Here is a 27,548-nt window from a genome sequence, read left to right as displayed (position 1 = left end):
AAAGAGAGAAAACACCCTCCCATCTCCGGCTGGACCAATAGGAGCCCAGCGCTGGCGCAGCGCAGCCAATGGGGAGCGGCGCCTCGGAGGCCGGCGGGCCGCGAGGTGCCACACGCGGCAGTGCGGCGGCGGCCATGGCGGTGAGGAGGCGGCGGCAGGGAGGGGGATGTTGGGGTCGGTGCCCCGGGGGCCCGTGATCCATCCGTGCTGTCTTCCCCTCGCAGGGCTCTCCGGAGGCGGCGGAGCAGGGCCCGGACCCCCCTCCACCTCCCGGCGGCGCGGCGAGGAAAGGGAAGAGGAACGCTCCGTCCGAGGCCCTGCAGCCGGCGAAGCTGAGCCGCGCCGAGCTCTACAAGCCACCGACCAACGAGGAGCTGAACCGGCTGAAGGAGACCGAGGATCTGTTCCATTCCAGCTTGCTCCGCCTGCAGGTCAGCCGGCTAAGCGGCGGGAGCGGCAGGACCCGAGGCTCCTAGCTCTCCAGGGGGTGGTCTCTAGCAGGCCCCTGAGCCCTCCTGCCATGTCAATCCGGGCATAGGCCGCTCCTGTGTGGGAGCCCGGCACGGGGCAGGGACAGGAGAGACAGGTTTCACAATGCACGCAGTGTGTTTCTCTCATTTCCCATCGTAATTCCTATTACCGACCCGCTCCAGGCTCTGTGCCTTTTTTACACCATTAAAATTGAACCCCTCCAGCACGTAAGTGCAGTATGGTTGGAGTGTGACCATTGCATCTCTCCCTGCAGTGGTTTATTGCATAGAACGGTGAGGAAGTAACATCAGTGTCTGTTCCTGGCTGCTGTCTTTGATCAGCTTCTGGATGGGACAGGAGGATGCTTTCTATAGGCAAGCATGCTGACTGTGTTAGGGGGAGGTCAGGCTGGTGGATAGATAGCTTCTGCTGGTTGTAACGTTTGTGATGTTTGTGAGGAGTGGCTTAGATCTCTTGGCTACCTGCTGATGTTGGTGGTGGGATCTTTAGGGACTGGTTCATGGCATGAACCTGAATGGTTGCTCCTTGTAGCTGATACTCTGCCATACAAAAGCCTTTCTGTTTCTATGTCAATTATACCAGGTTTGGGTTTGGTGGGTGTTTTTTTTTTTGGACTTTTGTTTTTATTTGTGGCTGGACCTCATGCAGGAGCCAGTGGGATGGAACTGGTTGCCATTCAGCACTTCATAGGAGGTGTATTATCCTTCTGCCCATGGGCTGCCTGGACTCCCAGCTCCAGGCAGGGTTTGCAGAGGGGTGCATGTGTGCTCCCTAGCTCATCTGCTGCCCTCTTTACCAGGCTTGTGGTTGACACTGGGGATCAAGGTAAAGGGCTAAAGCAGTTCTAGTTTTGCAGCTGCCTTTGATGGTCCCCTTTCCTCCTACAGATTGAGGAGCTTCTGAAGGAGGTAACATTGAAGGAGACAAAGAAGAAGAAGATTGATGCCTTCCTACATGAAATTAACAGTCTGCTGAGTGCCATCCCAGAGACACCAGAAACTGAAGTATGTTTCAAAGGGATGGAGAAGGTGGCAAAACCTGTGTCTGGAGCAGGCTCTGCTGTTGCTGTACAGGCAGAGGTCCTGATGGGCAATCCCCCGTAGGAATTGAAAAAATACTACTTTGTGTTATCTTGGAAAAGAGAGAGGGACATTGTATTTAAGCTGTGGGTGCAGACACCTGCAGCTATGTGGGGAGAGGGGTCCTGGTTCCTGCACATCTGCTGTTGATGCTTATAGTGTTTTGTGTGTCCTGTCCTCAGCTCACTGACCAGGCGTGGCTCCCCAAAGATGTGAAGGTCCCATTCCTGCAGGTGCCATTCAGTGTGAAGGGAAGGTTCCGCTTCATGCCTCCAACCGAACTGAAGGTGGTGGGTAGCTACCTGCTTGGCACCTGCATTAGACCAGAGATCAATGTGGATGTGGCTGTGACCATGCCACGGGTGAGTCTATCCATGCTTGCTCTCGAGTGGCCCTGTCTTGTCCTGTCTGCCACCACCCTTGCCCTGTCCTCGTCACTCGTGAGTGGGATTATAGCACCTGGATGTGCAGTGTGGTGACTCCTGCAAGGAGCTGGGGAGTGTGGTTTCACCACTTGCTCACAGCTGCTTTGATTTTAGTTCCTCATGAAGATCTTCCTTCTGCCTGGGCTGAGCCTCTTCCACATTGCTGGGGTGATAGATGCTGTTTAGCTTTGTACTGCATTGCACTTCTACCCAGCTCCAAAGACTGTGTTACAGGGAGGGTGATGTTTGCAGGGTACTACTCCTCAAGAACTCCCTCCCTTTGCTTTTATGGGGTTTGAGGCAAAGTGACACCCTGTTTGCCTGCATGGCTTTACTCTGGCTTCTGTGATTCCAGAGCCTGGTGTGCTAGCAGAAAGGTAGTGCTCCTGATTGACTTGGAGCTCCTTGAGGCTGTAGCCACATGCCTGTGGTACTAGAGAGGGTAGTGGGTGGTGGTGTCTCTTGGGCTGAGCTGGGCTCTGCAGGCCAGTGAGGTGGGATTGCCCTGTCCCTCTCTTCCCAGGAAATCTTCCAGGACAAAGACAACCTAAATCAGCGCTACCATCGGAAGAGAGCTCTGTACCTGGCCCACATTGCCCAGCACTTATCTAAGCAGCAGCTCTTTGGCAGTGTCAAGTTTGCCTACATGAACAGCAACCATCTCAAGCCCATCCTGCTCCTGAGGCCTCAAGGTAACACTTAAGCTGTGCTCTGGTGGGGAGTGTGTGTGAGTACTGGTGTTAAGTGCAGGGGGTAGTGGTGGTCTCTTAACCCTTTTGGAGAGCAATCAGTCTGGGGCTGTCATCACAATTACTGATGAATTTTGAAGTTTTGATGCTCCCAGTTGTCCTTTCCACACAGAGCCTAGCCCTCACAATCTCTTCTACTTCCAATCCCCTTCTCCAGCTTGGCTGAGTTATCCAGCCTTGGCCCTGCTGGCTGATTCATGTTATAGTACTTCTGGGAGTAAAGGAGATTGTGCATAAAAAAATGTTTGTGTCTGTCCTCCCTGCCTGCTCTCCCCACCCCTGCTCCCTGCTATCCTCTTGCTTTTTCTAGACAGATGTGTGCAGTCTGGCTCTTCTCTGAGATGACATGGAATGCATGGGCTGCTGGGTGCTGCTTGTTTCTGCAGACCCCAGGTGGTAATGGGATCAAGCAGTGCTGTGGCAAGGCCACAGCAGGCAAGAGTGTGCTGGAGTACGAGCCTGGACAGTAGGGATGAAGATGGGACTTGTACATGAGCAGTGTCACTGCAGGGTTATTGTTGTCTATGGGATATGGTCACTCTCTGCTCTGCATGATTTCCACTGCTGCTGAGCTTTCCTGGGAAAGAGCATTTTCCTTTCACCAAACTGGGGATGCTCCCTGTGTTTTCAAGTTAGTCTCTGGCATCTCTTCCTCATGCACATCTACCCTCTGGTGGTTACAGGCAAGGATGAGAAGATGGTCACAGTCCGACTCCATGCGTGTCCTGTCCCTGGTCTCTTCAAACCGAGCCGCTTCTACCCTAGCAAGAACAATATCCGGACAGCCTGGTTTGTGGAGCAGAGCACTCCCAAAGAAGGTAGGGCCTGGGGCTGGGGGAACATGAAGCTGCTCTGTTCAGCCAGAGACTGAACCCAGCGCCCAGAGATGGTTTGCTGCAGCCGTTTTCTGTGAACAGGTTTGTAGTTGCAGCCAGTGTGTTGTCTCCTCACACAGGAGCCTCCGAGCCCCCGACCCCACACTACAACAACTCGATCCTCTGTGACACAATGCTGCTCTCCCACCTGCAGTTCTTGTCCAGTGCAGCCACTGACTTCCCAGGCATGAAAGATGGCGTGGCCCTTCTCAAAGTTTGGCTTAACCAGCGACAGCTCAGTAAGGTATGTCCTGTGCCAGGGGAGAGGGCAGGCTCTGCTCTCTTGGCCAACCTGCCTTTGGCTTGCTCTTACTTTCTAGGGGTAGAAAGGTGGTGCTTTGGGTTGTGGAGTGGGCTTGTGACTGTTGTCAGCTGTGTTAGGTTTTAAAGAGCTGCATTGTCCGAGAAGGCCAATGACATCCTAGGGTGCATTAGAAAGGCTGTGGTTAGTAGGGCAAGAGAGGTTCTCCTCCCCCTCTACTCTGCCTTGGTGAGGCCGCATCTGGAATATTGCATCCAGTTCTGGGCCCCTCAGTTCAAGAAGGACAGGGAATTGCTTGAAAGAGTCCAGCGCAGAGCCACAAAGATGATGAAGGAAGTGGAACAGCTCCCTTATGAGGAGAGGCTGAGGGAGCTGGGTCTCTTTAGCTTGGAGGAGACTGAGGGGTGACCTCATCAGTGTTTACAAATATGTAAAGGGTGGTTGTCAGGATCATGGAGCTAGGCTTCTTTCAGTGATGTCCAGTGATAGGACAAGGGGCAATGGGTGTAAACTGTAGCATAGGAGGTTCCATGTTAACATCAGAAAGAACTTCTTCACTGTGAGAGTGACAGAGCACTGGAACAGGTTGCCCAGGGGGGTTGTGGAGTCTCCTACGTTGGAGATATTCAAGGCCTACCTGCACAAGTTCCTGTGTGATGTACTCTAGGTTACCCTGCTCTTGCAGGGGGGTTGGACGAGGTGATCTTTGAGATCCCTTCCAACCCTTGGGATTCTGTGATTCTGTGATTGTACTCTGTGGATTGCAGTGTGTGTGTGTGCTGGGCAGTCATGCTTCTTTACTGTCCCTGGAATGATGTAATGGGTTTTTGGGTACTTTTTGGTTTTATTCATTCCACTTTCCGAATAATTTTGAGGTGTTGCCTTCCTGCAAGGGGGTCCATATCTCTGCTTATTGTGCAGGGATTTGCCTCCTCTATGTCTTCCTGCTGGGGTTTGGGCTTGGTGTCTGCCCTGCTGGTGATGACAGAGGCCAGAAGCAGTCAGATGGGGTGGGCTCTCTTGCTCATGGTGCCTCGTGGAGCTCTTGTTGACGCAGCTCTCTGTTTTGACAGGGCTTGGGGTGCTTCAGTGGCTTCTTGGTCTCCATGCTGGTTGCCTATCTGCTGATGAAGCGTAAAATCGTCAAGATGATGAGTGGGTACCAGGTGTTAAGGAGCACCCTGCAGTTCCTGGGTGAGTTTCCAGGGTCCTCTGGGCAGGGAAAGGCTGGTGTCAGCAGAATCTGTGCTCAAAGCCTGTGCACGGTGGGGAAGGTGGAATTGTGGCTTTTCTCTCTCTGATGATGAGACCCTATGGGTGGGATGGACAGGAAAGGGAGACAGCAGAATAGGGTTGGATGGAGCAGCTTGCAGCAGGGTGGATGGATCCCATCACAGAGTGGAGGCCAGCTTCGCACTGGAGCACTGTTGATGTTGTGAGGTGTTGATACATAGCTCTATCAGTAGGACAGATATGGATGGTGGTGTAACTTGTCCCTTCCTGTCTGCCCACAGCCACTACTGACCTGAGTGTGACAGGGATCAGCCTAGTGAAGGATGTGGATCCCTCCCTGGTAAGCAGCTGACCAGAGGGGGTCTCCTGTCTGTGTCTGGCTGTCCTGCCAGCACTGGCTGGGCAGGATCGTGCCTGTTAAGGGATGTCAGTGACAATGAGGTGGTGGTGTCTGTGCTGCACCATGGCACTGACAACCTTATTTGCTCTTACAGCCTGTCCTGGACGACTTCCAGCAGGCATTTGAAGTGGTCTTTGTGGATCCCTCTGGGCTGGTGAACCTCTGCGCTGATATGACCGCCAGCAAATATCACCAGGTACTGAGCGGGTTTTGAAAGCATCCCGAAATGCTGTCTTAGGAGTGATCTGAGGCAGGCAGAGGGTGGTTAGGTCTCTTGGAGGAGACCATTGGTCATGGGGAGTGTTCAGTGCTGCTTTTTAAGCTTTTAACATCCATACAGCTCTGAAACTTAGAAGTAAATTTTAAGGCTTGGATGTACTACTGCTTTACCTGTCATGCTTGAATGATGGAGAAAGGTAGTTTCCCTTCACCTTTGGGTGAAGCCAAACAACTGTTTAGCAGAACTGTTTAGGACCAGAAAAAAATCCAACCTGATGGGAGTCATACCAAAGATATCAATGGATGGCAGCAGCAGCTATTGGTGACTTGGCTTCATGCTGAGGAACGAGGCTGTCTGGGTTCTGGTTCTTCTGATGACCATGGTGGCTGTGGTTGATAGGTACCATGGTGACCACTGCTGGAGGGGTTTCTTTCCTTCTCCCCTCTGTTCATGCTCTTGCTCTGTCTTGTGTCCTTGCTCAGGTCCAGTTTGAAGCCAGGTACTCCATGGAAATTTTGGATGATCGGATGGTGGATGGCTTCCAGGCGCTGCTCATGACACCAAAGCCCATGCTCAGAGCCTTTGACCACATCTTCCAGTGAGTCTTGGTCTTGCTGTGCTGATGAATAATTGGGCTAATGCTGAGGAGCCTGGTTGGAGAGGGTTTGGCTTTTTCTGGCTTTGGATTGGCATGGATTTGGACCTGCCTTCTGGGAGACAGCCCTGCTAGCTCAGGGATAGTTGGTGTCTCTTGTGTTTGGCCATTCCACTTTTACTGTCTAGGTAGTCTTCCATGAGGAGGAGAGCTTTGGGAATGATGACTGTCCCAAGGACCAGCATCTCCTGTGGTGAGATGCCAGAATGCAGTGTCTCTTTTAGCCACCATCCTGGGTCAGGATCCTCAGTTCCCCATTTTGTCCATCATCTACTATATCCCTCTTTGAGAAAGGATTTGGTGGCAGAGGTGGATGACTAGCTTCTCTACTTCTCCTGTAGCCTGAAACATGTCTCCAAGCTGCAGGGTGCCTGCAAGAAGATGGAGCTCCTGAATGAGCTGATGGATCGTGGTGGGAACTATGTGGCTGCAGCCCTTCCCTTCATTGTCTCACTGCTGGTCCGTGGGCTATCTGGGAGAGCACTGCTTGTGGTTCACTCCTTGCCACAGATCCCTGAGGTAATGCAGATTGGCAATGATATTGCATCCTCTGCAGAATACGGGGTGTTGTGTGTCCCTTGTGGCACTGCTAGGCATGGGAAGGGGATCTTTTCTCGCTGTGGAAGGAGACAAACCTATCCTCTTTGTGGGGAATAGAGGATCTGAAGCTCTACACTGGGGTGTGGGGTCCCACCTGAAGGCTTGGTCTGAGTAGAAGTCCTGGCCTCTTAATGGGGCAGGGTGAAGACAGCTGTGTTTTTCACCAGGTAGACCTATTACATTGGGCTTTCTCCATATGTGCTCATCCAGGCACCTGAGAGCATGTAGCAGGAGGTTCATCTAGCAGCCCAATATCCAAGCAGCTGCTGCTCCTGCAACCTTCTCTCTTTTTGTGCTCCATGTTCCTTGTTTTCCTGCAGTGGCCAATTGATGCTGAGCCCCCAAAACACAAGGATGTTGGACCCCTGACATTTGGGCTCCTGTTTTATCCTGACTTTGCTGCCAGCGTGCTGGAGAAGGGACCACAGGCTGATCACCCTGAGGTGAGGGGAGCCCCGTTTGGGGCCTGTTTTGTGCCAAGCCTGGTGAAGCAGAGCAGGTTCCATACTATGGTTGCAGATGGCTGTGGGGCTAGCTGATGGTCATGGGAGTGATTCAGCCAGCCGCACTGCTGACCTGTGTCCCTGGCCTGGCTTGGCCAATGTCCCCCCACAGGCCCTGGACTTTCGGACCTTCTGGGGGGAGAAATCAGAGCTGCGGCGGTTCCAGGATGGCAGCATCCGTGAGGCAGTGGTGTGGGAGGCCAACACTGCCTACCAGAAACGCCTCATTCCTGAGCAGATTGTCAGGCACCTGCTGAAGCTGTAAGTTGCGCTGACCCTGCAGCTGTGTGGGGGTCACTGCTGCTCTCCCTGCTTGTGCCACATCCCTGGTAGCCCCATTGCCAACTTCATGCTTTGGGGGATGCTGTGGGTTGGTTTTGCTTGGAATTTGTGAAGTCATTTTAGTTGTGGTCCTGATGCTGTGAGCTGTTTCCCAAGAGAAGGTGAGGAGAGCAGGTGCTGTAGCTTCTGCTGATGGTAATGCTAAGAGCAGGGAGTCAGTGTGGTCCTGCCCTTACAGGCAGACGAGATGTTGGGACACTCCTTGGCAGAGTGGGCAGGGAAGCTCTTTGGAGCTTGCAGGATATTTAATGAAATCCTCTGAGACCCTGTAGTGGTTCACAGGTTGGATTTCCCTGTAACACTGAAAGGTTTCTGTGTAGAAGTATATACCTTCTGCCAAAAATGAGATCCTCTTGCACAATACAGAGAGGTTGCCTAGGCCTCTTTGTCCTGAATTGAGGAGGGGTTTTGTAAGGAAATGCTTGCAACATTGGCAGCTATGGCTTTGAATCCTGTGGTGCAGCATGAGTTGTCTGGCTCCTTTGTGTGGGTAACTTGGGCATGGGAGGAATACACAGGTTGGTCTTCTCACAGTGACCTTTCTGTAGGAAGGGATTCCTCATCCTTGGACTGACCCTTGCCTGTGGGCACAGCATACAGTGGTGGGATGGAGGAGTTGGTGGGTTGGCATGTTGTAGCTCTAATGCGCTGTTGTCTTCCCTGTAGCCATGCAGACATTCCTGAATCCTCCATCTGCTACATGGGAGCCCTGCTGGAGTCTGTGATTAGGACTGGGAAGGAGGTATGGTTGCTTCCCCAGTGGGGCTGTCAGTTTCTTGAGACGGGTGGTATGGGGAGGACTACAGGGAGGTCATTTTACCTTTGTGGTCCTGAGGCAGCTGGCTGGTTCCTAAGAGGAAAATTCCTGCCCGTGGATGCTTCGATGGGCAGCATGGTGCGTTCCTTGGATCTTCCAGTTCTTTTATCCAGCTAAGGCCACTGCTGAAGTCATCTTGTTCTGGCAGTCCCTGCACCCCATTTCTCCTGCAAGAATCCCGCTGGCCTCTTTCTGCTTGTGTCCATGTCCTGGGTTTGACTATGACAGTTTTTTCCCTTCCTTAGTAGCTGGTGCAATGCAAAGGGTGTTTTTGACTTTAGTCTGAAAGCAGTGCTGATAACACACCAGTGTTCTTAGTTGTTGCTAAGTAACACCCAGATCAAGGACTTCGCAGTCTCATGCTCTGCCCATGAGAAGGGGCACAAGAAGCTGAGATGAAGCAGAGACAGGACACTTGACCCAAACTGGCCAAAGGGGTGTTCGATACCACAGCACTTAATGCCCAGTATGGAAACTGGGGGGAGTCACCTGGAAGGCCCAGATTGCTGCTGGGGTTGAGCTGGCTATTGGTCAGTGGGTGGTGAGCAATTGTATTGTACATCACTTGTGCTTATTGTTTGCTTTTCCTTTTCCCCTTTTAGTTTTATATTCTCTCCCCTTGTTATTTCTCTTATTATTATTATTGATATTATAGTTGCTGGATGGAGGAAGAAGTTGTTCCCTTTCCCATTTTTAAGAGCAAAAGGGAGCAGATACTGGGCTCCATCAAAAGGAGCATGGCCAGCAGGTCAAAGGAGGTGATTCTCCCTCTGTGCTCTACTCTCATGAGACTCCACCTGGAGTACAGTGTCCAGCTGTGGGGACCCCAGCATAAGAAGGGTGTGGAGCTGTTGGAGTGAGTCCAGAAGAGGCCATGAAGATGCTGCAAGGGCTGGAGCAGCTCTGCTCTGGAGACAGATGGAGAGAGCTGGGCTGGGTCAGCCTGGACAAGAGAAGGCTCCTGAAGGGGAGACCTTAGAGCAGCTCCAGTGCCTAAAGGGGCTGCAGGAAACCTGGAGAGGGGCTTGGGACAAGGGCCTGTAGGGACAGGACAGGGGGAATGACTTTAAACTGGGAGAGGGGAGAGTTAGGTCAGGTATTAGGAAGAAGCTCTTCCCTGTGAGGGTGCTGAGGCGCTGGCACAGGGTGCCCAGAGAAGCTGTGGCTGCCCCATCCCTGGCAGTGTTCAAGGCCAGGTTGGACACAGGGGCTTGGAGCAATCTGCTCCAGTGGAAGGTGTCCCTGCCTCTGGCAGGGGTTGGAACTGGATGAGCTTTAAGGTTCCTTCCAATCCAAACCATTCTGTGATTCTGTGAAATCTGATCCAAAGAATCATCTGTGCCTGGATCAGTTGCTGTCTGGGCAGACCTACATGTCAGATAGGATAGCATGTATGGCCTGTTTGCTGAGGCAACAAAATCTGTGTGTGCCATGTCTCTGCAAGGCAGCCTGGGGTGAGCAGGGCTGATAAACCCCATGCTGAGAGGGGGTGCACTTTACTGGAGCCTGAGAGGCACTTAGGAATACAAAGGAGGAGCTCACTGCTGTTTATGGGTTCCTGGGGAGTCTGCAGTGGTCAAGGGATGTGTGGGATGAGGGGAATAGACAGTGCAGCCAGATCTAGAGACAGGCAGGACAGGTTTGTTGTTCGTGGTGCACCCAACAGAGGGTGCTGCTGCTCTGCTGCAAACCCCAGGCTGGCTTGATGTGTGCAACTCAATTTGAATGCCTCTGAGCTTAGTTGTTTGGTGTCAGTGATGTCTCCTCCTCATTCAGGCTCCTCTGCTGTGCTCTGGGGAGATGGAAGCAGCAAGGGCAACAACAATTCCCCTTTTGGTACTTCTCGTCTGCCCTCCCCAGGGCTTCTGCAAAGTTCTGGCTGTTTTCTGTCTTTGCTTTTGCCATACTTCATAGCTCTGCCTTGGCTAAGGATGTAGTCAGAGCAGTTTTCTGTTAACTGCTGTGTCTGTTGGCACCATGGTAACTGGCAGGGAGGCAGTAGCAGAGCTCTCACCTTCCCAGTACGTGATCTCTTTATTCCCAGCTCACTCCTGTCTTTTCCCATCCTAGGTAGCTTGCTGCCAGTACAGCTCTTGGTGCTGCCTTAGTATCTTGCACAGGAAATCATTTGATTTGCCACTTGAAACACAGCCCCTGGGATGCCTGTGGCTGCTGGGGAATCACAGGCACTCTTGCCATTGTCCTCCCTTTTCTCATACCTCCTGGTTTTGCCTAGTGCTCCTGCCAGAAGCTGCTGGCTCCTTGGAGTTTGGCTGTGATGCCAGGCCCAGAGGCAGGCAAAGTGGGTGCTTGTGCAGGAGGTGAAGAGGTGAACAAAGAGGCTTCTTGTGTATCTGCAGGCACCAGGGACAGGTGAAGAAGCCATGGTCAGTGTTGTCCGCTCCTATGACGACCTGAGCCGCAAGCTGTGGCACCTGAAGGAGCTGCCCTTGATGGTGACGTCTGTGCAGGGTGTCCATCCAGCCCTCCGGTACACGGATGTGAGTGTTCCTGGGCACAGCCCATGCATGGGGGTCTATTGGGGAATGCCTTGGGTTGAAGGGGGACAGAGAGAATAAGTTGCTCTGCTTTTGTGGCTCCTGAGAGCCCTCAGGGTGATATGGTGACTCTGCTTTGCTGTCCTGCTCCTCAGGCTGGCTGTGCACAAGTTGGCTAAGCCCTCTGTGCCATAGGGGTTTGCTGAGGTGGGAGGTTCGGGGTGAGGGGGTGCATGGTGCCCTGGGTTTTCTGCTGTCTGTTCTCAGTCCCTGGTCTTTCTGTTCTCTCCCAGGTCTTTCCTCCCATTCCCATGAAGCCAATTTATTCCTTCCATACCCGAATCAAGACCAAACACCTGCTGCTTCCCTCAGAGGAGAAGCCCTGCCCAGCCTACATAACCCCTTTGAAGAGTAAGTCAGAGGTGTGAGCAGGAGATGATTTGGTGTGGAAAAGCAGAGGCAGGCAATGATGGTGGCTCCATAACTACTGCATTGGTGTGGTGCAGGTGGAAGCAGAGCCCTGGTTTCTCCTGCCCTGCTGCTGTGACCTCTAATCCCAACAATCCCCACCCAACACCTCATTTCAGTGTGGGGCTCACTGGCCTCCTGCTGTCCATTTGTCCCCAGTGATCTGCCACATGGAAGGCAGTGGCCAGTGGCCACAGAGCAAAGATGCCATCAAGCGCATCAAGGCAGCTTTCCACCTGCAGTTGGCTGAGCTCCTCCAGCAGCAGCACCAGCTGGTTTGCAGACCTGCGGTGACCCACACTGATGTGTACAAGGTAAAGGAGTGACAGAGATCTTCTCCAGACCTGACTTTGTCACCTGGGAGGCAGGCAAGGGGCTGTGGCAGTGATTCCACTGGGGAAAACAAGGATTTGGATGGTGGGCCTGGGGTAGAGTATGGCGAGGCTGTGTTGATGCTGGGATGCTGCTGTTGCATCCCTAAGGTGCAGCATAGCTTATGTTACTAACAAGCCTGACTTCACTTTCTGCTCCCATCGCAGGATGGGTATGTTTTCCGTCTCCAAGTAGCCTACCACCGGGAGCCCCTGATCCTGAAAGAAGTGGTTACCCCGGAAGGAATGCTGAAGTACCAGGACACTGAGGAATCTCGGCAGCTGGAGCTGGAAATACAGCATATGCCCTATGTAACCAGCTCCCTGCATGGGTAGGTGAGGTGGAGGATGCCTGGAGGGCCAGGACATAGAACGTGGCTGGAAGCCAGTGTGGAGGTGTCCTTGGATGCTGGAGAGTAATGATGGGGAGAGGAGCTCTCTGTGGGAAGTGGCCCTTCAGTTCACCTTGTGAGAGGTCCTGTGGGACGATGGAGGGATGAATGTGGGTTGGGGTGGCACCTGTTGTCACATCTGAGGTCACTGTTATGGGGAGACAAGTACCAAAGAGCAGCATGGTTAGAGAGTAGCATCTGTCAGCGTTTTACCTTTGTGCCCCAGAATCTCAGCACCTACAGAGGTGTTGTGCTCGTGTTCCTAGCAGATATTTGCCTTCTGTTCTCTTGCTGATGCCAAAAGGCTGTTTTAGGTCCTGGGATGTGTGGGTTAAATAGTGGCTTGTCTCCCTCCTTGCAGACTCCAGCAGCAGCACCCTGTGTTCGGCAGTGCTTGCCGACTGGCCAAGCGATGGGTCAGTGCCCAGCTCCTGAGTGACGACATCTCTGAGGAGTGTGTGGACCTCCTTGTGGCATTTCTCTTCCTCCACCCAGCCCCCTTCACACCACCCAGGTGAGGACGAGGATCCCAGGCTGCCTCAGTGGGGATTTAGTGCTTTTTTCCCTTACCTGGAATGAAGGAGGGACAGGATACTGCCAGGGCAGGACTTGCTGGGAGGGTTTAGCATGAAGCTGTGCTGCTAGAATGCTGTCCCAAGCCCTGTTGGGAGTGGCTGGCCAAAAGGGATGGAGATGCTTGGTATTGCAGGACTGTGGCTTCACCTACCCTGTGTGCTGCAGAGAAAGATGGGGAAGTAGGTAAGGACGGCAGCAAGTGCTCTCGTGGTCTTTGGATGCTGGTGAAACAACAACAGGGTGTCTTGTCCTTTATTAAGGCCTGGCAGGACCCCTTCTCCTGTGGGTGGTGGCCAGGAGAAGCAGGGAGGAGGGCTCCATTGTGGCTGCCAGCAGGCTGAGGCTCCTGGGTTCCACAGGAGGGATGTTACCATGTTATATGTACCTGCAGCCTCCCTCCTGGAGAGGATTCCTAGGGGAAGGGCTAGAGGTCAGCTGCTGAAAGCTGAGTGGAGTATCACGTTAGTAAACCCCACAGAGTGAATTCCTTGCTGGGACCTGGCAAGTGAATGAGATGTGGCCCAGAGTGAGTGAAATGAAGTTTAAGAAAGTGATTTTGCTCCATGTAGAGCCAAAAGTCCTGTGCCCTGCAATCAGGATCTGGTTTCCCTCTCCCCCATAAAGTAGCAGGAGTAACAGCCTCATGCCTGCAATGTTTTCCTGTCTCTTAAAATACCCCGCCAGGAGGAGGGTATTTTCAGTTCTTTCTAGCTGTCTGGCTTCACAGCCATGTTGTATTGCAGGGGAACAGCATAGTGGGTTGCCATTCAGATCTGTACCAGAGATGGATGTACCTCTCTTTCCACCTCCCACTTCCTCCTATCCCAGGAGTCAGGGCAGGGAGAGCATCAGGAAACAGGGGACAATGTTTCACTTCCTACAGGTTTCTTTTACTTGGAGAGGGAGGAGCAAGGGGCAAGGACTTTGCCTGGGGATTTGGAGAAGGGGAAGTGCCTCATTCTTGTCCCAGACTTCTCTTTCTCACCACAGATGCCCCTTCCTTGGCTGTGTGTGTGCTGGGCATCACTAAGTCACCCCCAAGTGTAGCCCCTGTTATGGCCAGGGGAGCAAATGTCAATGTTAATTGTTTTGTCTTGCTTGCAGCTCTCCCCAGGTGGGGTTTCTGCGTTTCCTTGATTTGCTGGCAACCTTTGACTGGAAAAACAACCCCCTGATTGTCAACCTGAATGGTGGCCTGACAGGTGAGTAGGCAGGATACAAGAAAGCTGTGGCATGAGGTTCTTGAGCCATCCTTTGTCAGTGCCTGGCTTGCAAGGTCTTGGATATATGGAGGCATTACAGCCTCTGCAAGGGTCCTTTTTTCTTCTCTTGCCTTGCTTAACTTGGCTTCAGGGTGGGTTTTGTCATGGCATGGGGTTTTTTTTGCCTCTTGCCTGCCTTTGAAGAGGTAATGATGCTCTGCTGCTTCTGGTCTTGATGAAATCTGTGATGAGTCTGGGTGATGCTGGATGTGGTGGTGTCTTTGAAGCTCCTTTGTAGCCACTATTTTTGATCAAGGCTTTGCCCTAGCTTTTTGGGGCCAAACCTTCAGTTCTGGGATAGCAGCTGGGCTCTTGAAGCTTCAGTGTCTTCTATGCTGTGTCTGCTTGGAGAGCCTCATTGAGCCACTCAGATTATAGAAATGATCTGCTAGTCTTCAGTTTCAAAACCTACAAGGGAAAAGGGCTGCAGTGCTCTAGGTTTTGTTATATCCTGAGCCTTAAGAATTTCCTGGTAAAGGTCTCTAGTTTCCAAAGGAGCACTTTGGTGCACTCATGTAGAACTGCAGTCCTGGCCTCTTCTTGTGTTTGGTCTGTTGATTGTCTTTTGGATACAAGGGAATGGAGCTCTGGTGGCATGTGTATTGGGGTCAGAGGATGGGAGAGGATAAAGCCTGTTGTACTGCCCTTGTCTGGGCTGCAGTACATGAGTGAGGAGCCTGGAGGACTGCTGAAGGATGGGCAGAGCATCTTGCCCACCTTCCTCCCCTCTCCAGATGCTGACTGCACAGAGATCAAGAGCAAGTTTACAGCTGCTCGCTCCCACCTCCCTGTCATGTTCATCGCCACCCCCAAAGACCAGTGGAGCTCCATGTGGACCCAGGAGCGGCCCTCTGCTCAGGTGAGCTGTGCCCTCTGTCCTTGTACTGTGGGAGCTGCTGGCTTGGTGCTGTTTCATTCTCCTAGTGCTGGAGCAAGCTCCAACAGCCCTCTGAGTGAGTGGGGTCCCTGCTGCATCCAGGACTGACAGGTTTCATCCTCTTGGCTTTTTTGTATCCCCAGATCCTGCAGCGACTTACTGTGCTGGCCTCAGAGTCTCTCCATGCCCTGGAGGAGCAGCTCATGGACCCACTCAAGACCCAGGATGTGAAGGTATTCCCCTTGGCTGCTTAGCACAAGTGGTTTTGCTTTGGCAAAGTGTACTGGTCTTTGGTGATGATCGCTAGGATGTATATCTGTAGGATTCAGACTGTGCCCATATGTGGTTATCCTGGGTTATGAAAACCAGCAAAGATGAGATTGTGGAGGCTGCTGCCAGGCTGTCCTACCCTGCTTTCTGGGGGACCCAGCTCTGCATAGCAAGTTGGGGTGAAATATCATTGACTAGCCCAGATTTATTTTGTATTCTCTGATTTTCTTGGGACATGAGTGAATGTGCAGTATTCCTGTACCAAATCAGTTGCATGTCCACAGCTGGAGCAAAAGGCTTCTTTGAGAGACTCGGTCTGAGTGTAGCTGTGCAAGTCTGGACTGTGTGCTTGAGTCTAACCAGGCCCAGGATGGTTTTGGCAGGATGCTAACAGAGACTTTAGGAAGATGTTATTATGGTCTTAGTGGAGGAGCAAGGCCATATGTGTCTTCATTTGCTCAGTAATTTAATTTTTAAGTAAAAATATCCCTTGCTGAAATGGATCTGGGAGCTGTAGACACATTTGCCCATTGAGGAGAGATGTGTCTTTTGGAGGGGAGTTTGTATGTGTACCAAGTGGTCACCAAGGCAATTGAAGCTGAGAGGACTCAAAAAGCCAAACAGTAGTTAGATATGACAGATTCACATCAACAAAACAACCAACCTCATATAGTGGATTGTTTGTTCTGCCTAGGCAATATAAGGATTTACTGGCATTGCTTTCAGTTCTGGAAAGTATTACTGCAGTGAGGTCTATTTGAGGCAGTAGCAGTCTGTGTTACAGGGCTGTAAAGGGGTGAAGTATTGTACTTATGAGAGATGTGCTTGGTGTGCCTCAGTGTGGACCCAAGACAGAAATGCAAGAGGTGCAGTGTGAGCTGGGGGTGGTTCACTTCCAAAATGAGCTGTTGCCCATCCATAGCATCCTCCCAATCCTTTGACTCAGTCTCTTTGGTCCTACTTCCCTCTCCCCTCCACCTAGCTGTTGTAGAGTGATCCTTTCCCACCCCCAGGGTATCCCTATGCTGTCACCCTCTGTCTGCTTGGTCTTGGGACAACTTCTTTTGGACAGATGGGACTGTCTTGTAATTGTACAGCTCTTTGTGGTCCCTGGGTGTCATTCAGCTCCTGTTACCTTCTTGGCTCCCCTCTTCACTCCTGGGACTCTGCCATGTGTGGCATAGTTACCTGTCTCTGCTCACTGTCTGTCCTTGTCTATTTTGCCCACACACTGCAGTTGTGCACTCAAGTTGGCTTCCTGGGGTCTGTGATCAGGGCTGGAGAGGACCTCCTTGGCCCTATGGAAAACTCTTCTCCAGGTACCATCTCTGAGTCCTGGGGACAGCAGTAAGCTTTTTCTGATCACCTGGGAAACCAATAGGATAGAGACCATGTTCCTTCTGGCTAGACTTCCGATGTGGGAAGGGAGCAGCTCCTTTCTCTTGAGTGTTGAGCTTGCTGAATAGTAGGCCTGTGGCAATCAAGTATGTCCTTCCTGGTGCACTTTGGTGGCCCAGAGAACATGTAGCCTATCCAGGCTGTATCAGGAGATGGCCATAAGGAGATGGGTATATCCTACATGAGGGAACTTGATGTGGCTGGACTTAATTATCTTAAAAGTCTTTTCCAACCTAATTGATTCTATGATTCTATGAACCACCTTGCTCTCAACAAAGTCCTTATTAAAGCACTTGCAGGGGTGTAGAGTAGTGAAAACCCATGCTGGAATGGAGTGTGTCTCAGGCCAGAGGAAATGGGGTGGCCAGTATGGGCTGGAGTTCTCTGTGGCTCCACCACAGCCCTGTTTTTCCTGTGGATGTTTTGGCAAACTTATGATATTAATCTTAGGAAAAAGTTTTTGCTTTGGTTTGCTGCTGAAGAGGAGATAATAAAATGCAAGTAAGGACTTGGGAAATGTCTCTCACTTCTCCTGCTCACCTGTGTCCTATATTGAGTAACAGTGGTCTTTTCTCCCTGCAGATGGTCTTTCGCCCTCCTTTGGACTTCTATGATGTCCTGATCCACCTGAATCCAAAACAGATTCCTCGGCACCTGGAGAGCGTGGACCAGCCTGTGAAGTCGTTTTCCCGAGGTGTGGTGAAGAACAGCTCTGCTGAGAAGATCCTCTTTCCTGTGGTGGATTATGACCCTGTACAGTGCTACCTCCGGGAGCTGAGAGTAAGCACAGCCTGTTGGGGAAGCACAGGGTGCTACCTGCTTAAGGGGGAAGTGTCTTTTGGCATTTGTGTTGCTTACAGCAGCTAGTGGGTGACATCTTTATGTATTTTGCATGTGATGGCTACTCATTGTGTGCATCTGAAACCACTGCTTCAGCAGAAGACCTGGTGAATGCACTGCCCATTCCATGGAGATGGGAGTGCTGCTGATGTGAGGGTGACCTTAGATACAAAGCACCTGGAGCTTTTGCTCAAGGCTGTTATATATCAGTGCAAAAGCATCTTTATCTAATTTTATCTAGTTATTTAATAGACTTTTCATGGCCTCTTGGCTAGCTGGGGTGCATGATGGACAGTAGGTACCCATATTTCCTGGGGAGTGTACAGGAGTCCAAGGCATGCTACCAGTAGGGCTGCTGCTGTTAGGCCAATGGCTGTGTGGGCCACAGAAGCTGAATATTGGTCATAGGGTGGTTACTCTGTGTCTGGTTACTTGTGTGATGACAGAGGAAGTTATTAGTGTGGATATATAGAGAACATCAGTATCCAAAGTCATCACTCCCTTTATATTTGACTCTGTGGCCATGCCAAAGCCTTAGCAAGCTGGGGAGATATGCAAGATGCTAAGTGACAGCAGTGATCCATGCTGGATCTGGACAGCTAGTGCTTTGCAGATGTGCAGCCTCTGCCTCTTTGGCCAGATTTTACCGGATTTACATGTGGTAGCTGAGTTAAATGTTAATGTGCAGAGAGGTGAGGCTGCCATGACCTTTTGTCAAAATCTGGCTTGACTTCCAAGTGCCATCATCCGTAACCCACAGAAGTGCTGTAAGCGGCGTCAGAAGTGCAGTAGGAATTGTAGGCTGGATTGGCAGGACATGCTGCAGAGGTCTTCAGCCCATTCCCCTCTCAGGGCAGAGCCAGCTTTGACATTAGGGCAGGCTGCACAGAGCCCAGTTCTTTGGTTGCTGACTGTCTTCAGGGTCCTGGTGTTTGGCCACTATTTTGAAAGAGGTGCCAGAACTGAAATTCGAGTTCAGTCTGGAAAATGCTGGGCCCTTTCAGTTTGAGCTTCCCTTTCACCTTAACCCAGATAGCTTAGGAGGTGGGCAAAGAAAACATGCAAGGGTTTCTTTGAAGGTTTCCTCACCCTGTTGCCTCCCAAGCTGCCTGCCAGATGCTTCAGTAGAGCTGCCAGGTCTAGCAAGGTGCAGGCTCAGTCCTCCTGTCATCCACAGTAGGTTTGAACAGTCTTGAGGGGTGAGAAAATGAATGACAAGGATGCATGTAAGGCCTCTTTAAATTGAGGAAGACCTTAAAATTGTCTCACAATTTCCCTGCAAGTAGCACTGCTGCTTTAGCTTCAAGGACATGGGGGAGAGGCGATGCCCAGTGCTCTCCTGCCTTTGAAAAGGAAGGTGGTTGAGAAGCTGGAGGTTCTGCAGGAGCATGGTAGAGAGTACTGGGGAATTTCTTGGTGTCCAGGATATGCAAGGAGTGCAAGAAGCACCTTGCACAAGGCTTTTAAAAGTCTCAGAAGTTAACTCTGTCTAAGCATATGGAAGTAAAAAGTGCAATAGAGACTTCCCTGGAAAGCAGCTTTCATTATCCTTTAAGCAATTATGACTTAATTGGTCCAGTCAATAGTGACATCCCAGCTGTCTGAATTTGTACTGCCTGTTTTCTTTAATACAGGTAATAACAGATTTGGACTAGGGTTTGGTTGGGTTACAAATGATAGCTGATTCTAAATGCAATATGCTAACATCCCAATGCAGAAACATGGATATGAGCAAAGGTCACGTTGACTTATTAGAAGTAATGTTGTGTTCACTTGATGTCATGTTCTTAGACCTGAGGGTGTTCAGGTGGGATCAGAACAGGAACTGGTCACAGGTTTCTCTGAAGAGTGAGCTATGGGGTGAAGAGCCTGAAATCTGCCTAAGCAACCCAGTCTGGGGGATTTTCTTTCTCTTGAAGGCTCCAGGATAGGTATGTCTGTGTTCCCTTGCAGCTGTTGTATTGGAGGTATCTTGCAGTACCAGTTCATTTGTTTCTTGTAGCTTCCAGGTCAGCAGCAGGCAGACCTGAAGGGGCTGATGAGTATCTCTCTGTGCCAATGGGTGTTTCTGCTCCTGCAAATATCAAAGAGGTGATGCTGCAACATACTCCCAGATAACTCAGCCGTGTCCACCTGTGTTGGGAAGCCTCAAAAGCTGACCTTGCACTGCAGGTTCACCAACAAGCAGTTGTGCTGAACTGTCTGGAGAAACTGCTTCATAAGAAATCATCTGGCTTCATGTCTTGGTGTACTGATGTGGTGGTTTAAAGGCAAGACCTTTGCATCAGCTTTGTACTTTGACCTGGCTTTGGTTGGTAGCCTGTCCAGCACCCTTGTATTTCTCTGCTGTAAGGGGGGTTCAGCTCCTCCTTGTCCTGCAGGCTGGGAGGTCAGCCCAGCAAGAAGCTGCTGCCAGAAAGGAGTGTGATGACAGTGGTGGATCCTTATGAGAGATTTTGGATGAGAAGGCACTTGGATGCGGAACTGGCTGGCTTTGACTCAGAGCAATTTGCTGCCCTTAATCGCACAAACCACAGCATTGAGCAACAGGGTTGTAGCCTAGGCTGACAGTGCAGCTGTGGTGGGTTTGTACCAACAAAGGGAGACATCTGCTGCACAGTGATGCTGAGGGATTTTGTTCTCTTCTGTGGGCAGAAGAGAAACCATCTGCGCTTTTCTGAGTTTCCAATATGAAAAAGGGATTTAAATGCCTGGGCATATGGATTTAATTGAGAGAGCAGTGAGTAGCATTTTCCTCAGTGTCCTTGGCCCAGTAACCAGGAGACCCACTTTTCTTCTGTCCAATCTGCTTGCTCTTGAGAGAGCAATCAAAGGGGTTAGCGAGGCAGGAGTGCACTGGAACCAAAGGATTATTGAGTGGTTTCCCCAGGGAGCCTAATCAGAAGAGAAAATGAAAGGAGGGGAAGTGTTGAGTCTTGACTGATATAATTTTTCCTGCTCCAAAAAGGAACAGGTCTGACTGAGTTGCTCTGGTGCCTGGGAGCCTCTGGGTAGAGATGAAAGGCTGGGCATGGGATTCAGACAGCAAATTCTCTCATTCCAGGACAGATCTGGTAGAAAAGGCCTGTTCTGTGAGTCTGTCCAGATGAGGCAGCTTTGCAGATATGCTTTTGAAGGAAAGCAGGTGCCAGACATCCTGCAGAGAGGGCTTCCCTGGAGCTTCAGTCCATCGCCAGCTTCCCAGCTGCTTATGGTCCCGAGTCCTTATGGTCCTTGGGCAAACCCTGTGTCTGGTCCTGGCGGGGATTCTGCTGCAAGGCTAAATTAAGTTTAAATGTCTCAAATGATGCTCCAGTTGGATCTCCATCATGTCTGCTGGTCTGTGTTGTGGTGGCTTTTGAGCTGCAGAACCTCACCCACCAATCCAGGTCAGTGCTGCTTTTGCACCAGGGTGGCTTGGCTGTCCTCCACATTTAAGAGGACACAGGACTTGTAGATATACTTGCCATGCCCATCTGCATGCATTCAGGAGCTCAGAAAGCCCAAAGGCCTCCCTGAGATCCAGAGCTCTTTTCTCATGATGAGGAAACTCGTATGAAGCTGCCTGTGCAATGTCCATCTTCATTTCTGTAATGGCTGTTAAAAGATCTAACATTTTGTACTTGGTCTTTGGTCTCACTAGGTCACTGAATATGAGGTGCTTTCTTTCACTGAGGTTTAGCTTTCTCTGGCTGCATGTGCCTGTGGAAGATCTCTTGGCAATGGAGCTGCCCATCTTGTACCTGGAGGATGTTTCCTGCTTTATTGTAAACATCCTTCCCTCTAAAACAATGTTTGTATTTCTTGTACCTTCAGACAAGACCTATCTGGAAGACCTGCAGCCCTTTTCTTTCATCCTCCCACGGTGTAGGAATGTGTATCTTGCTACTGCATGTTAGGAAGGAATTAACGATACTAAAAATCCTCGGCCTCTTACAGTATATAAGCTATGGTTATGGGATGTACCTGGAAGTGGTGAAATCCTTTCAAGTCAGACTGTTCCCTTCCTATTTTGACTGACAGGGCTGACTCCCATGGCAGCTCCAGGCATGCAGAGATGACCTGAAAGTCTCTGTGGACTCTTGGTAGCATGGAGGAGACCTTCCTGTCTGGATCTGCTTGCTTGGAGCAGCAGAGGTGACAGGAAATCACCTGCTCTTACAACCCTTAGCATAGTGCCCAGGGTTGGAAGTGGATGCACATGTGTGGCACATATATGGGCACACACTGGCTTAGCTCCTTGGTGAGCTCTGGGGGTACCTATGGTGGTATTTCTTCTGGTAATGCTTTCCTAGAGGTCCTGTAGGATTTGTCCCATAGGAAGTGACTGAAGACTGGTTTCAGGTGACTTTTGGATTAGTGGACAAGGCATGTTTGCCAATACAACCAGGAGAACATGGGTGGCTCTTTTCTGTGCCATATTTCTTTGCTGCTGCCCCAAAATCTTGGGTCAGGGATGCTTATGTGGCTATGCCTGGGCACTTGAGAAGAAAAAGCTTAGATAGTTTGAAATATCTTTTACTGGCTGAATCCCAAACCAAGCACTCATGTTTCTTTTCTCTTTTAAGACACATCTGATGCAGAAGTAACCCCAGCCTGGTTTTCTTGACAGTGCTCCTTGCTCTGTTTGGGTGTAGGAGAAGGCTCTGTCTGTGTCACGTAGCCTGTGAACATCAGGGCAGGTTGCAGTGGGATGAAAGGGCCCTCAAAGTGTTAACCACAAATGTAGTTTGTTTGAATTAAGTAGCTTTAATAGCATTTTATAGTGGTAGCTCCCTTGCTGAGAGCACTTAAATGCTGTAAGCCCTGAGCAAATGTTGATTGATGTGTTTGACACCTGAACATTCTGGGTGTGGAGACCTCTGAAAATGTTCTTTTTTCAGCAGCTGTTATGCAATAAGCCTGATCTCTGGGTAAGAACAGTGAAAAAATGAGTGGGAAAATGGTTAGGTTAAAAAAAACCCACCCCTAAACAAAAGTGGAGTTGCTTAACTAGCAGTGAGTGCTTACCTCATTGCAAAATCCATGCTGCGGCTGGAGCTGCTTAATCCAGTAATCCCATTTTAGATCAGAGTACTGTTTTACTCACCACCTTTCTCCATCTTTTCATTCCTACAGCACAGATGCCTCCTTACAGACCTTGAGCTAATCTTCTTCCAAGCAGCATGTACCCCTTCCCCAGACAATGAGGCTCTTCCGAAACACAGCACTGAGTATGCACGTCCTCCATGTCTCTGCAAGATGGGGACCTGCTGTAGGTTGTGCTGATGGCAGGGATCCCCCTGAGCAGGGAGAGCTTTCCCTAAGCCTTTAAAGCTGGAGTGTAAACAAAGATACAGCAGCTTGAGAAGGGAATAGGAGTTAAATGCACTCCATGCCTTTTCTCCCTCTTCTCTTAAACTTTCCCTTAAGGAAGGTGTTAGCAGGCTCAGGCAAGCCCAGTGGCACTGGGCATGGAGCATGGGATGTGGAAAGGGAGGCGAACTGTTTGTTTTTACTCCCCAGGCCTCTGTACAAACTGAAGCACAATGACTAATACACCAGACCCTTTTAATACTGCAGTTTCCCAAGAGTTGCATGTACAGCCAGCCCAAAGCACTACCAGGGGGATGATGCTGGGAACAGTGTGGCTGCAAAGCCATCCTTTCAACATCTGCCCTCTGCTGTCTGGATAAAAGGTGCTTGGTTATCAGGCTGCCCAGTAGTTTTGTTGGGAAATGAACTGGGAGTGCTCCTTTCCTGGCATTCTGGCTCATGCCCAGCAAGATGTTCCTATAAAAAACCCACCATTCTCATAGGGAGCATTGCATGGCACCCAAGACCTTCCCCCATAGAGGAGCTTTCTGTGATTCTCACATACTCTGCTCCCATGTTTCAGAAAGCAGCATGTTGGCAGTCAGTGTGCCCTGAGCTTTCTTGCCCTTCTTTGAGCTTTCCCTCCCAGTCACTGTTTGCCTCTTGGTAAAAGGAGGAGTCTTCCCCTGTTGCCTGGGCTCTGAGCATAACCCATTGCTCTCAGCAGAGAAATGCCAGGGTGGATTGCCTCTTTCTCAACTTATTTTTAGACAGTGGTTTTCTTAGCCAGTTTGGCAAGATAATGCCTTGACCAGCCTTGCCCCTGTGAAGATCCCATGAAGCTGGGTGAGCTGGCAGGTCTCAGGATCTTCCCAGCTTGATGGCCTAATCTCTTTGCCCTCTTGTTTGTGATGCTTCAAGTCCAGACTCATAAATCTGGCTCTGAAGGTTGCAGACAACACCACTCCTCCCTGCTTATCAGGTCTTTACTCTTAAAATGCTACCCCACCCTTTGGGATCACTGGTAATACCAGCCAAATCCACCTTTTTTCCTCCTAGTGCAATCCTGGTATGCCCATATGAGACCCTTCCAAGCTTGCCTTTGTGGTTAATGGTTTTTTCATGCTCCTCCTCACAATACAGTGATGCCAAAAGAGACCTCTCTTTGTAACAGCATGGCAGAGTTGCAGCTGAGGAAACTAAAGGGGATGGGGCAGAGGACTGAAGAAGGAACAGAAGTCTATTTCTTCCAGTAGATTGCTGCAGAAGTGGTGAGGCCATGTGGAGAAACTTGTCCTGTACTGATACTGGGGGCTGTTTGCTCAGCCCAGTAAGCAGGTACCATTGCCTGATGTTAACTTCCAGGATGAACAAATGTCAGAAAGCAGCTTCTTGGCTGTCTTGGTCACCTGTGCTTGGGGCTCTCCAGGTGCCAGGTGCTGAGCTGAAAGGCCAGACATTAAGGTTAGGAAAGTTGCTTGCACACAGCATTGCTCCTGCTGCAGTTCTCATACCTGCCTCCTTGCAGCACTGAAATCCAGCTTGCATCAGCTTGCGGAAGACCAGACTGTGGACTTCAGTTATCTCCCTCTGCAGGGTCTCTTTCTGCTCAGCACCACCAAAGGAGCTACTCAATGACACAGCTGCTGAAACACAGGCAAGGAGGGCAGATTCCTGCAGTGCCTCCATTGAGCATTCCATATCTTTGCACCTCACAAGGCTGTGTTACTTAACATTTCTGCTGATGTTTCTTTCTGGGGTGTTGTGTGCTGACAGCACCCCCTGATGTGGGATGTATCTTGTGGGAAGAAGTAGCTTTGATACCTTGGTTGTGCATACTGCAGAGCTTGAGATGCAGGCTTCCAGTGAAGGTCCTTTACTGGGCTTGTTGTTTTTTGCTGCTAGGTAGTTGAATGTGTTGTAGCAGGATTGCAGGCTGGGCAGGAACCCACCTCTTGCCATCTGATGCACTGTGAAGTGTTGGACATGGCTGTTTGGATGCTGGGGTAAGACAGCTAGTGCCAGATCCATCTGATGGGGGACCATGGACTGATGAACACTCAGTGGGTTGTCACCTAGTGGGTTCAGTGTCCTCAAGCTAGATGCTGATGTCTGGGTGTTCTTGCAAGACTGTGGGAGGTGGTGGATCATGTTTGTGCTCTCTAGGACAGCAAGAGGTAACTAGTGATGATTTCTGCATGCAAAACTTGGAGGCAGTGCACTGTATCTGTCAAGTCTGGGGAAAAATAGGCAGTAAGAAGCACCTAAGTCTTGTCTGTGGACTGCTAGTTGCTTTCCTTGTTGGGAAGTCACTGGAAGAGTTGCAGCTTTGGTCCTGGCTGATGTGGAGCTCCAGTGTGTCCCTGTGTAAGGAGACAATCAGGGATGGGCTCTGGCTATGGGATGTTTGGCACAACTGCTATTTGTTTTCTATCTAGGATGCCTTCAGTGACCTTGCCTTGTTCTTCTACGACAAGCATGGTGGGGAAGTGATTGCAGTTTTGTGGAAACCTTTGAGCTTTCAGCCTCAGCCTTTTAAGGTGAGTTTTTGACTGCTTTAAGCTGCATGTTACTCTATACCCTGAAAGCTTTTCTTTTTCTGCATTGTAATTGCTTTGTCTAACTCCTGTCAGCCCAAAGGCTGTTTGAGAAATGGAGCTCATACTTCTACCCCTTCTTAGAAAGGGTGAAACAGCAGAGCTGAGGAGGGAATGTGTGTCCCTGGACAAGCCCCAACAACCATAATCATGGGTCAGAATAGAGATCTCTGTCCCAGATGCTCTTTGGTCCTCTCCTAGGAGGTGGGTGATGCCTTGTTTGCTAGAGACATTTCTTGTGTACAGCAGGCTGTCCCATCCAAGTGGCTTTGGGCGTCTTACCCAGAAATACCCGACCCACAACCAGTTAAGGTGTCAAGCCTAAGTCTTATCGATGGATGGAAGTATTTTCCAGCTACATTGTGTGGGCTGGCAAACTAGAGGGTGGCTAGGTGTGAGGCATGCTGGAGTGATTCATGCTGCTTTCTATGAAGGAAAGACGCAAAGAAACCAGTGACTCATGGCTCAGAGTTGGCATCCCAGGCTCTTCTGCTGTCAGTCTCTGGATGATTTACCTCCCCTTGTCTTCATGGCCAGAGGGCATTGGCCATTCAGCCTAGCTGCAGTTGTGAAACCTAGTTATTCACAGGAGTGAAATGAGAGGAGGAGATGCTTGTGTCTGAGCTGAGGGTGGCTTGATTAAACATGGAGAGTTTGTCCTCTGGTGGAGCCAAGGGTCTCTTACTACTCAATGTCTTTGTACCCACCAAAGAGCAGAGCCACAGCAGCTCTTAGCATTACAGTGTGATCCCTTTTGCATAGCCCATCTGCTCTGCTTAGAGAGGCTCTGCTGTGCATCTGCACACTGTTCCCATCTCCACCATGCTCCTGGCCATTAGTTCTCTTCCTTGTGATCTTTGGACTGTGGCTCCAGAAGCAAACCCTAAAAGGGGCTAGAAGGGCCACTCTTGAACTTTGTTAGCTCTAATAATGAGCGCTGATGGTGTTGAGAAGTGAGAATAGGGTTTAGTGGCGTGGCAGGGGTTGGATATGATGAGGCAGGAGAGCAATTCTCTTACTAAGGGCTTGCAGAGGTTGCAAAGCAGCTCTGATCTGGTCCTCCCATTTGTGCAATATTTGTGTGTGTCCTGCAGGCGTCCAACATGAAAGGAAGGATGGTCACAACTCTGAATGACAAGCTCGTCTGTGTTCCCAACGTGGAGGCAATTCTGGAGGACTTTGAGGTTCTGGGAGAAGGTCTGGTGAAGAGTGTGGAGGCTCGGACAGAGAAATGGACTATCTGAGGCCACTGCTCACACATTGTTGTGTGGGTCACGCTATCTGAGGTGTCAGAGGGACCCATCCTGAAGCAGTTTGCTCACTCTGGGACCGTTCCTTCTTATAAATCAGTCCTAGGAAAGGCTTTTGGCTTTTTAAATCTCTGAACTGTGTGTTTTATTTTATTTATCTTTATATGCCATGTTCAGAAAATGGCTGAGACCTGTTCCTATTTTTGAGAATACAAATGCCTTTTTATTTTGAAGAAAATATAAAGAGAGGAGAAAGCTTTTGAAGGTGTTCTTGTTCATTGTAGGAAACAAAGCTGTGTTCACATGAGAATGGCAAGGCCTGAAAATTGCATCTGAAGCGTGCATTAGGAAGGCAGTTGCTTAGTTCAGTAGGGAGTTTATATCAACTGCTTGTTCTAGTGTTTAACAAGAACAAAGATACACTGAGCCATTCAAAAATGATCAGGTTATTCCCCTTTGCTCAGTGTTGGTGGGACACCTCTGGTATGCAAACCTCTGTCCTACGAGGAGAGGTTGCAAGAGATAGGCTTGCTGAACCTGAAGAAGAGAAGGCTAGGGGGACCTTGGCAACATGTTTAATACCTGATGGTGGAGTGGAGAAGACTGAGTCAGGCTCTTCTTGGTGGTGCCCAATGGTGGGATGAATTGAAATGCAGGAAAATATACTTAAAATAGTTTGTTCACAGTGAGGGTGGTTTAACACAGGCACCCAAGGGAGTGGTGGATTCTCCATCATTTGGAGACACTCAAAATCCAGCTGGATGTGGTTCCTAGTGCCAGAGGTGCCTCTACTCTTTATTTC

At 50.3% G+C, this 27,548-nt stretch overlaps 1 protein-coding gene across 1 annotated transcript; it reads left to right on the top strand.

The window, feature by feature from the left end:
• NOL6 (nucleolar protein 6) lies at window positions 1-27,006 on the top strand. The gene is made up of 26 exons (XM_034073077.1): window positions 1-140; window positions 225-431; window positions 1,380-1,496; window positions 1,754-1,933; window positions 2,520-2,688; window positions 3,429-3,563; window positions 3,701-3,864; window positions 4,956-5,076; window positions 5,397-5,455; window positions 5,610-5,711; window positions 6,218-6,333; window positions 6,732-6,909; window positions 7,311-7,433; window positions 7,606-7,754; window positions 8,502-8,577; window positions 11,013-11,153; window positions 11,444-11,561; window positions 11,778-11,932; window positions 12,158-12,321; window positions 12,743-12,895; window positions 14,062-14,159; window positions 14,954-15,078; window positions 15,240-15,329; window positions 17,347-17,544; window positions 25,338-25,439; window positions 26,591-27,006. Exons 1-26 carry the CDS (start codon window positions 69-71, stop codon window positions 26,738-26,740), a joined length of 3,462 nt encoding a protein of 1,153 aa, XP_033928968.1. The 5' UTR covers window positions 1-68; the 3' UTR covers window positions 26,741-27,006.
• Window positions 27,007-27,548: the final 542 nt, after the last annotated feature.

The sequence above is a fragment of the Melopsittacus undulatus genome, chromosome Z (assembly GCF_012275295.1).
Source record: "Melopsittacus undulatus isolate bMelUnd1 chromosome Z, bMelUnd1.mat.Z, whole genome shotgun sequence".
Taxonomy (NCBI): Eukaryota; Metazoa; Chordata; class Aves; order Psittaciformes; family Psittaculidae; genus Melopsittacus; species Melopsittacus undulatus.
Note: the sequence above shows the minus strand (reverse complement) of the source record. Positions and strands in the feature narration are given on the sequence as shown.